General features: G+C 42.3%; 1 protein-coding gene across 5 annotated transcripts in view; it reads left to right on the top strand.

Annotated features, from left to right (window-relative positions):
- Window positions 1-11,282, top strand: part of FRAS1 (Fraser extracellular matrix complex subunit 1) — a 468,008-nt gene that overhangs the window by 16,190 nt on the left and 440,536 nt on the right. For all 5 annotated transcript variants that reach the window (XM_019516785.1, XM_019516787.1, XM_019516786.1 and 2 more), the window contains exon 2: window positions 3,546-3,577. In XM_019516785.1, coding sequence (XP_019372330.1) covers window positions 3,546-3,577 — 32 coding nt within the window. The remainder of the gene's footprint in view (window positions 1-3,545; window positions 3,578-11,282) is intronic.

Raw genomic sequence — 11,282 nt, 5'->3', positions numbered from 1 at the left:
TAATGTTGTGATTTCTTGCATCTCTGCAACTTTGATTTTCCCCTGCCCTAGCTGGGCAGGGCCTGCCCCAGCCCCATCCTCCTCAGCATGGGGGCTTTGATCTGCCCTCCCACAGCCCTCTCTTCCCTTCTACCACAACAGACTTACCAGCTGCACGCAGCTCTCCACACTGCCAGCTGTACTCTTTACTGCCTACATGCTGTGTTGCGGCTGCGTGCATGCACAGGCCATTTATCGGCCAAATTACTGACCACTTAAGGCTGATTTCCAATATGGACAATTTTCTTTATATTGGTGCTGATCTGATATTGGACCCATGTATCTTTTGTACCTCTACCCATTACACCTCGCTAAGGGCTTGCGGGAGGTGTAGATGTAATTTTGTAATCTGTCTCCACTACAAGAGTGATATTCACTGAGGACCAGGTAGTATCTTTCTAACTTCTTGAACCCAAGGTAAAGGCCATTTCACATTTAGCTCTCAATTTTAAGCAGCTGCTTTAATGTAGCGCCAAGGTTTTTTGTACAATTTCCTCTAATCTGTTTTTAAGGAAAATCCTTTCTCCAGGCATCCAAAATCTGTTAGTCTCATGGGTGGTCCTTTTAGGCAGCTTTCATTGCCTGCTTTTTCCCTCTTTTATTTTTCAATTTATTGTGTAGCTTTTCATTTATATTCTTGTCATATCTTCAGTAGACAGATGTGCACAGCTGTTTGAAGCCTCCCTCCCAGAAAATAAGTGAACTGTCATTCAACTTGTTCATGATTTCATTTTCCACCTTCTCACTTGATTTATGAAGGTGGAGTGTACAAACTGTATCTCACCAATCAATTGCTTGAATAATCTTTCCCTTTCATTATTGTCAATGTCAGTATCAGGGATTCGACTGGGGTATTAATGGGGAGTGAACAATGTGACTGTATCTCAAAATAGCTGGGACGCTTGAGCTCTTCAAAATAACTGTGATACAGATACTACATATATACACACACACACAGTGTTATTACTGAGAGAGCCTAGATGGAACAGAGAACTTACTGCAGGATTATCAAAAGAGAAACATGAAATAACACTACATTGTTAGCTCTCACCCTCAAATAGGTATGATTTTTAATGGACAACACAGGAACACATCATGGGCAGAATGCGACCCTTTGTATGTAGAATGATTTTTAAGAACTGGAATTTGTACTAGTTTTTTAAAGCAGTCACATTTTTATGCCTTCCCTTCCCTGCGCCCTCCCCCCTTACTTTCTTTGGTGGTTTACAGGTATAAATCCTGTCAAGAGTAGTAAGGATTTTTAAAAGTGCAAAAAGAAGAAACTTTCCTTCTTTTAGTGGACAATTTGTATGCCGTGTATGCTTGCAAGTTTAAGGATCAGATTCTTTGTCTGAGTGCATGTGACTCTTGTTTATTTCAGTGGGAGCCAAGCATGCCAATCCAGGGATGGGAGATGGCTGGAAGCAAGGATAGTTAGGCATACATGAAACCACATTCTTGCCATCATGCAGTGGAGGAAGAGAGCCAGTCTCATTAGTGCAGAATGGATCATCTCTCAGCTTTCCAAATTCATCCAAAATGCCAACGTAAGGCAGTGGGGGTTTAGTTTGAGTATGGACTCCAGCATTTGATATCTTTAGAATGTTGTGATTTGAGTAGCAATAAAACTAGGACTAACCAGGATAATCCAGGCTGATACTTGGAGGGTTAAACTCCCACCTTTATTTTATTGCCAGATGCTAGTAGTTCCCTATCCAGGTTTTACTGGCCGTTGTCTCTACACTTGACCTCAGGCTGAGAAAGAAAACAGGCTATTTTGTGTAAATTTAATGTCTGACATTTCATTAATGGTCTGGCAGGTGTACAGCAGAGGCAAATGGACAGATGCAAATGTTCAGCCCTTTTAGGAGACCAACTGCAAGACATTCTCAGGCCTCCTTTTTGTCTCTTCATCCTTCATTTCACTGAACAGGGCCCCATGTCTATATCTCTGCCAGGGCTGAATAGCTTGTGTTGTCAGGCTGCACCAAAACTTCATGTGTTTGTCTTTCATCTGCCCAACAAATGGCCAGTTGTTGGTTTTATATCCTTTCAAACTTACTAGTTCATTTTTATTTTATTCATCCGTGTGTTACTCAACCTTGTGTTACTGGAATGGTGCCCAACCTTTTGGTCCCACAGATTCGTGGGTTCGAGCTGGTGTGGGAGTGGAAATAATGAGGGCCCAATCCAGTGCCTGGGACAGGCACAACTGGGGCCCAATCCAGCTGTGTGGCAGCAGCTTGGCCTGGGCCTGATCCAGCCATGCGGGTCTTGGAAATTTGGTAAGGGGGAAGGGGTGGCAGTGTTAATTGCCACTGTTTTCCCCCGCTGCTAAATTTACAAACTCATACAGAGCCCCGTGGGGATTTGGCCAGTGGGCTGTGGGTTGATCACTCCTGTAACCTTATGTCACAGAAACAACCTTTTATTATTTGCCTTTGCTCACCGAGTAGCCCGAGGGGTTGGTTCTAGTGGAGAGAGGAGTAAGTCATAAGTATGCAGACTTCACGTCTGTGGTGGTGCATGTTAGGAACAAGACTGAAACATGCAAATATTAAGGCAGATTGCTTACATGGCAAACAAGTTTTTCACTACGAATAGATGTATATGAAGGTCTCCTTGCTAGAAGGCCAGTTCATTAAAAGGGATAGAACTGTATGGAGTGGCTAGAAGTCTGGAAGACTTTCACCTCAATGGCATTAATTCATGTTCAAGCTGGAAAGCTTATTGCATTAAGATATTTGGTGGTTAGTGTGAAAGGTGCGCAGGTGCCACAGCAAGGGCATCTTGCTGTACAAGAGCCTAGATAAAGAAGCAGAAGAGTGACTGGTGTCAGTGCTGTCTCTAGTGAACTGATGTCAAAAATAAACCTTCCAGGGAGGCTCCAGGCTGATTGATCCACTTGCTGGCAGTGTCAGAAGAGTCGTGAAAGAATGTCCTGGCATTAGAGCTAACCTACCCCATTCCCATAAAGACTGGTCCCTCCAGATTAGGCTTAAGACCACTGCCTTAAGACCATGGGTGAAATTTTTATTGCTCCTGCCCATGGTGTACTTGTTCTCTATGGCTGCTCTGGTTAAGGCTTTAAACAGAGACCTTGATGAAGGAAAGAGCAGTTGGCCTGCTCTTCAGTCAGAGCGGTCATGGAAACACTGGGTTCTACTGACCTCTGGAAGAAAAACAAAGGTGTTAGGATGGGATGGGGTCAAAAGTATGGTAAAAGTGAAATAACATGTTCATAGCACCAGTATCTCTTGTTGCATTTTTTTTTTGCATGAATATCACTGATGCATCTAAAACCCTCATTGACATTAGTGGGAATTGTGGGTGTCCAGAGAAGACAAAATCAGCTTCTTTGTGGCCAAAACCTTGTTTTATAAGTGGGAGGCTTGAGCTATGAAGAAATCGAGAATTATAAGCATGTATTATATATATATAGTATTTTAAAGCACTGATTAGTCGCTGAATCTGTTTTAATCCATGTTCTTTTTTTGGTCCTACAGGTGCTTGTGTCTATCAAGGCTCATTGTTTGAGGTAGGTCAGCCTTCATGCATTTCACTGGTTCACATGCTTGACTAAAAAGCAGCTCTAAGGGTAAAGCTGAGCCTGAGACTAAGCTACTTTTGTCACTGCCGCAGCTTTCAGAGCCTACATGGTGACAGGTCAGGAAGTGACATAGTGAACCCACTGTAATCAGTGACAAAGTTCCTACTGAGTTCAGTAAGGTTAAGATTTTACCCCTGGGCTTTGTCAACCAAATCACACTACAGCTGAGCAAGATGGGAAACAGATTTAATTTTCAATTTGGCCAGTGCGTGGGAGAGGGATGAGAGGCTTTAAATTTTGAACGATGTGATTGAGGAATGTGCAGTAAAAGACAGCTGGTGTCTTTCCAAGATCCTTCTCTGATTACTGAATGTATCTTGATCTTCTACACTTCCTATGTGCCGATCAACACTTTTCTATCAGCAAATTTAATATTTATTTAGAAACTATTTGTTGTGACTTGTCCTTTTTAAAACTAAAAATGTGTCTTTGGATGTAGCAACCACAGTTCCCTCTGCTCCATTTTTAATGTATTGTTGTTATTGTAAGTGCAAACAGCCATTCTTAATTATTGGGCAGATATCTGAGGCAGGCATTGTAAGCAGATAATTCTCCACATAACATTTGCCTGCCTCTCTTTGGTACTTGGGAGGTTAAAAAAATTGACAAGCTTCTTGCCCTCTGAAGCTTACATATGTACCTGCTATCACACACTGAAATGACACAGTGATTTGTTGTCATGGGACCTAAAGGTGTATGCACCATGCTTATTTATGGGAGATTGGATTTATATGCTTTATTTCCTTAAAACTTCCCAGTAAACTTGCCTGCAGTCTATTTGGTATGGTATAACTTTTATACAACTATAGGAGTTGGGTTCTTTTTGCCTTCCAACCTTGATGTTGCCCCTTAAAGTTTTCCTGCACAAAGGAAGAAATGGAATGGAATTGATTTACATCATAGCATCATTAGTGGACAGCTTCGTGAAAAGCTGAAGCAGATTGCCTGCATTTGTTTCCATTAATAATGTGCTACAGAGCATCACAGTATTTTAAAGGCTATTGAAAAGTCTGTCTACACTCCATCAACTTTAATAAATTGTGTGGCAGATCATTCTCTTCTATGCATTTTGGTTCAATCAGGACTGTAATATAATAGACCTAAAGGGATAGGAAACGAGATGTTCATCTAAGTCGCCACATGTAGTTGACATATGTGCAATATTTACAAATCTCTCTTCAGCTTAGTATTGTTGACTAGACGTAGCTGATGTGGACACAGAATCATTGAAAGACTTTATTTATTTATATTATTAGAAATTAAGGGCCAGTTGCAAATAACCTTGCTTGCATTGAGTAGTATCTTACACTCTGGGCACGTCTACACGAGCACTTTAATGCACAATTGCCTCTTCTACTGTGCATTAAAGCGTTGTGGCAAAAACAGTGTTCATACGCTAATGCACAGAAGAATTAGTCTTCTGCGCATTAAATATCACTAAAAAGGTGTTCGCTTTTGTTACTGCTCATTAGAGCAGCCTAATGTGCCTTTATGTAGTACCTCGTGTTAGAGGTACTAAACGTAATGTACAATAGCAAAAGTGCATTAATGAACATGTACACATGCCCTCTGAGTACTCCCATTGAAGTCAACACATTGAGTCAGGTTTACTCAGTATGAGTAAGCATATGGGGGTCATCATTGACCACAAGATGAACATGAGCCTACAATGTGATGCTGTGGCTAGTAAAGCGACCAAAATGCTGGCTTGCGTCCACAGATGCTTCTCAAGCAAACCTCGGGACATCATTCCCCCCTTGTACTTGGCCTTGGTGAGGCCGCAGCTGGAGTACTGCGTCCAGTTTTGGGCTCCACAATTCAAAAAGGATGTGGAGAAGCTTGAGAGAGTCCAGAGAAGAGCCACGCGCATGATCAGAGGTCAGGAAAACAGACCTTACGACGACAGGCTGAGAGCCATGGGGCTCTTTAGCCTGGAAAAACGCAGGCTCAGGGGTGATCTGATGGCCACCTATAAGTTTATCAGGGGTGACCACCAGGATCTGGGGGAACGTTTGTTCACCAGAGCACCCCAAGGGATGACGAGGTCGAACGGTCATAAACTACTGCGAGACCGTTTCAGGCTGGACATAAGGAAGTATTTCTTTACTGTCCGAGCCCCCAAGGTCTGAAACAGCCTGCCATCGGGTGTGGTTCAAGCACCTACATTGAACACCTTCAAGAGCAAATTGGATGCTTATCTTGCTGGGATCTTATGGCCCCAGCTGACTTCCTGCCCTTTGGACGGGGGTCTGGACTTGATGATCTTCCTAGGTTCTTTCCAGCCCTAATGTCTATGAAATCTATGTGAGCCTTCAACTGAGAGTCTTTTGTTAATTTTCTGGCTGTTTTCTATGTAAACTGATAGTGAGGGGATGGATGTCCCTCCACCAAATTTTTCAGTAAGCTTGATGGATTTTCCAGATGAGGTCTTTATTTGTTTTCCCTGTCATTTAATCTGAATGAGTAATACAGTTCTAGACAACACCATTTCGGGCATCAGAAAAATATACGGTGTATATCTATCAAGTTAGATTTAATATTTTTAGAAATGCTATAGTAGTTACCAAAGTTAAAGGAATACTCTGTGGCTACTCTGGCTATGCTTTCCCTATGGTATAAGGACAGAGAGATGAATAAAAGTAAACCTGCACAGTGACATCTGTACTGTTATTAGGAGACCATATCTGTTCTGGTACTGATTTTCTTAGCTGTACAATAGCCTTTACTTTTAATAGAATTAAAATCTTGCATGATATTAATACAGGTATATGGCTTAATTTTTAAATGTAGTAATCTTAAGTCATTCAGACTTAACAGTTTTTAGAATGGCTAGCTCTCTTGTGTATGTGCAGTATCTGGTATTAACTGTAGTGTGTCTGTTATTTGAATGACAATTGATGTGGGGACCTTGCATAAGTATTGGAGAATTCCCTTAATTTTGTATGTGCAAATATATCCAACTGTCAGGTTGGTCATCTTATGGGAAAAAAAAACTGTGTAGCCTCCAGATCCGAAGGATGAACCTTTCCAGTTTAACTAATGCATCATACAAACTTGTAAAGGATGAAATATAGCAAATGTATTCATTGTGGATCAGACACATGGGGATATATACAGCATGCTAACCAGCATGTTAGATAAATTCTCAGCTATAATGCTGCATTTCCATAGTTTCTTGAATTCTTATTTTTAATAAGAAAATAGGAACTGTGCATGTAGAAGAATTTAGCAGCTAAAGATGGAAAAGACCTGTTGGGTTATTCTCTTAGATTGCTCCATCCAGTTAGACAAACATCAGTTTGAATATGCGTGCTAATATTCGCACATTCCATTAAAAGAACCAGTTGTGGCCAATTAGCTAGCTGAAGTCATTTATCAATCAGCTGGCTTGCAGGCACTTAGTCATCATTTCGCTATAGAGTTCATATTATCTTCACAGCAGGCAAATGCCATGAAAAGGTCATCTTTTTTGGAGGAAAAAAAATCTTTTCCATCTGTTGTCATCTTAATTTTTTGGAGATGGTAGCTAAGGTAGAGACATTACTTTTGAATTAGATGGGAGTTCAAAACCAGAGAAATGGAGAGGGGAAAAGTTTTAAAAAACAACGAAGAGGTATAGGTTCCAATCCTCACAAGACCTTGAGTGCCCTGAACAGTCACTTGTTTGGTTAAAATGAGGATGCTTAGTGTAACATAGAAGGGATTCAGCATCACTTGGCATCAGACCCCCAGAAATCATAGTCATAGATTCTAGAAAAGTAGGGTTGGAAGGGACCTCAGGAGGTTCTTTAGGCACAATCATCCCTGTCTGAACTATCCTAGACAAACATGTTGCAGTGCTTCATGTTTGAGCATTGTCTGTGACTCCTTTAATTACATCTTTTCAGGAGAGATTTTCAAAGGCCCCAAAAGACAAGCAGGTACCATATGCCCATTGACCCCCATTGGAGCCAGGCATCTAGCCACGATTTGTGTTAAAAACCTCTGTTAAAAACCTTCCCTTCCTCCATGGTTCAGTGGGGCACTTTACCACAGGCTTAACTTTTAAATATGTGGCTATTCTGTTTGAAGTCAATGGCTGCATCCAGATGAACACGTATGAGCGGTATGTGGCACCACAGACCTGTGTGCAGTGCCATGCACCACACATACAGTGGTTCCCTGCACTACTACCTTGTGATGTGGGGGGGAGGGGAGGTTGACCCTGGGAGATCCCAGAGTCAAAAAAACCCACACCTAAAAAAAGTGGGTTGGTGCATGTGGCAGCAATGACTGCCACCCAAAAACAGAGCCTGTCTGGCTGGAGTCATGCTCCAGCTGCTGGCCTGGCTCCCAGCTGCAGGATCACTGCAGCTCCCAGAGACCTCCATGACTCCAGGTTAGGTTGCGGGGGCCAGCACAGTTGCTGGTCCCTGCCTCCCCTACCCCATCCAGGGCAACCTGCCCTGCATGAGAGCATGCACGGCACAGGTGTTCCCCAGGGATGTGCCACTCCTACTTGTCCCCAGGGAAACAAGTGCCCACGCTTGTCTAGATGTGGCCAATGGGGCCATTCTTGTGAATAAAGGTAAATGTGTTCTGAAATTCTTTGCTGAATTGGAGCATTACAATTTTTGGAAGTATTAGAATTTTTTATGAGAGATTATCTTGAAGTTGCTTTGATTGAAAGGAAATACTTCAGTGAAAAATGTCACACTTTTTGTTCAGCTTGAGTACTGGGCATGTAGTTTTATTCAGTAGTGTATGGGTAATCACAATGTCACTTTGAAGGAAATGAAGCACTTTCAGCATTGTACTTGTGTTGGGGTTTTCTACTTACAACCAGGTCAAGCTGTATGCTAGGCAGAATTACAGCACCTGTTGTTGCTGACTGAGAGGGGAATATAAGAGGGAGGAAGAGACGTTACAAACTGTTACTCTGGATTGCTTCAGGTTTTTGATCCATTTAAAAACTGTGATATTAATTTGTTGCCAGTGAGCATCCAAGGCACTTTCCAAACACCGATGGGGGCAAGAGTGAGTTGGACGTGTCAGTGTTCTCAAAAACAAATATAATACAGAACAGTAACTTTTCCCTGAAGAACTAAGATAGCTCCTACAATTGCATCAACATGCACAGAACCCTATGCACACATTCAGCCTGCGGCTGGTATCCCATGTTTCCTCAAAGGACCAAGGATGCAGTCATAAAGCCCTCCCTTAACACTATGAAGGCTCTGCATAGAAGCAAAGTTCAGCCCATTGCAGGATTGGGATCTAAATCCCATCCCCCTCCCCAGCCTCAACATCTTCCACACATTGCTCTCCCTTATCTGTCCTGTGATTCAGGTTCCAAATGTCCTTCCACAGTTCACTCCATCATACCCTTCTGCAAAGCAGCTCACTCTTGGGATAAATAAAACGAAATAGAAAAAGTAGGTGACTTAGCAAGTTTCTTGTAGGCACTGGAATAAGTGGGTCTTCAGGAGACACTTAAGGAAATACATTATAGAGAAATTGATTATCTTATGCTACTGTACTTGCTTCCTAAGCACCTAGGGCTGTGTGCTGTAGTAACTGCTGAAAAGTGAAATGCTGTGCAGAGAAGGCATCCTGTGAGTCCCCCATGGGAAATCAAGGAAAAGTCTAATTATATTATTTCCTTCAGAGTAAAAACTCGCCAAACCTGGAAAATCTCAAAGAAAATAGAGATTGTAAGCCATTTCCATACCAATATTTTTAATTAATGGAACCTTTTCAGTCTTTTTATGTCAGGACAGTACACAGGGAGAGGCTGCTCTCATTCATTCATTTACCCACTAGCTACTTAGTACCTACTGGATGCTCTGCATTATATTGTTATGACCTGTTGTACAAATAAAAAATATTTGCCACCTTTAAGGTGTAAGCATTAATCAGTACATGTAATGTTCCCAAAAGGTTGGTGAAACCCCCATTTTGTAGTATGGGTAGAGAGGCAGACAGATGAAATGACTCTGTAGGTCACAGTGGGAAGTGCTTTACTGCAGAGTTGATGCAATAAAGCATCACTGTCTACACGCTATTAGGTCCAAGTAAACTAATTAACTCCACTGTAGGATAGTACTGCCCAACACAAGTACTATCCTATGGCAGAGTTTAGTACACTACAACACGTGTAGATGATGACCGGGGCTGACTGGGGCACAAGGGTGCTACAGTGTGGGGGCTGCCTACACTGCAGCACCCTCATGCCTCAGCCAGCCCCTCTGCAGCACACTGAGCTGGGATGGAACAGCTCTGGGCTGGCAGGCTGACCTCCCAACCTCCCCAGACCCTCTGCCAGCTGGGGCTGCATCACCCTGGCTCAGTGTGCTGTGATCCTGGGTGTATGTGTAAATGCTGTGCCCTGGAGCAATAAACTCCAGTGCAAACTGTGCTGGAATTTATTCAGCCATGCTAACTGCATGTGTAGATGTGTCCAATGAGAGTTAATATGAGAGCTGGGGTTAGAACTCAGGAATTCCAAGTACATTTGAAATTCCTGGGATAAGGAAACTAGACCATATCTCATTGCAATCATTGGGTTATTTCATGCCCTGTGCACACAAGTAATAGGCTAGTATTTAGGTGTGTCTACATGAGATACTTTACCATACATTAGACTAATCTAATATGCAGTGTCACCATCTACATGTGCACAGCAATTACTGTGCAGTTGATTAGTCTAATGTGCTGTTTTCTAGTACCTTTGAGTACTTTGAATGAGATCTGTTGCATTAAAAAAGTGCAAATCCTGTTCTTTACTGGTCATGAGTGTGAATTTTATTTTTTCCTTATGAAAACACTTTATATACAGTATTTTACAATATTTTACTGGACTTGATTCTTTTGTGCTTTGAGCAATAGAGCCTGACTGACAATAACCAGAGGAAATGTTGTGAAGGAACCAAGGATTCCCTTTCCCAGTGCAGCTCTATTGGAGACCTGTAGCCATATGTAGAAGAAAAAAATATTCCTCGTCAGAAAAGTGGTTCCTATTGAGCCTTGTCCATCCAAGCCTTTTTTCATGGGAAGGGGAAACTCCTACCGAAGTGAGGTCTGTAAGTAATGAAACTTATATAATAATACCTTGATAACTCACATATTCAGAAACCCTCTCTAGTCAGCGTTATAACTGCATTTCTTGGTCTAACACAGACAGCAGATGCAGTTAGAGTTATATAAATAAATAAACTTTTTGGGATTCCGCAGGTAGCAGACCTAACAGATCCGAAACCGCAAGATGAAGGGAATTTCAGTTATACCCCCTTATTGACACTCCCAGAGATCCCTATCAGGTCCTGACAAGTAAAGATTGGTCACCTATAGTCTGATGCCTTTCATCCTGGTGTAGATCTGGAGCAACTCTTCTGGAGTCATTGCAAATGGTCTTATGATTGAGACATTGGATTGGGATTCAGGAGGTCAGAGCTCTGTGCCTTTGCCAGTCTTTCTGTGTAGGGATGGGTCCAAGGCACTGGTTGGGGATGCAGTCACACCTCCCTTTGATTCCTGCTCTGCTGAAAGTTTAAAAAACCCTGCCTGGCAGTGACAGGAGCATTTCTATTCAGGTGGAGCTGAGGGAGTCAGTTGGCTTTCAGCACGGAGGTGGAAAAGGATCTGGGAGTCATTA

This window comes from Gavialis gangeticus, unplaced genomic scaffold (assembly GCF_001723915.1).
Source record: "Gavialis gangeticus isolate Ggan-Ray unplaced genomic scaffold, GavGan_comp1, whole genome shotgun sequence".
NCBI lineage: Eukaryota > Metazoa > Chordata > Crocodylia > Gavialidae > Gavialis > Gavialis gangeticus.
Note: the sequence above shows the minus strand (reverse complement) of the source record. Positions and strands in the feature narration are given on the sequence as shown.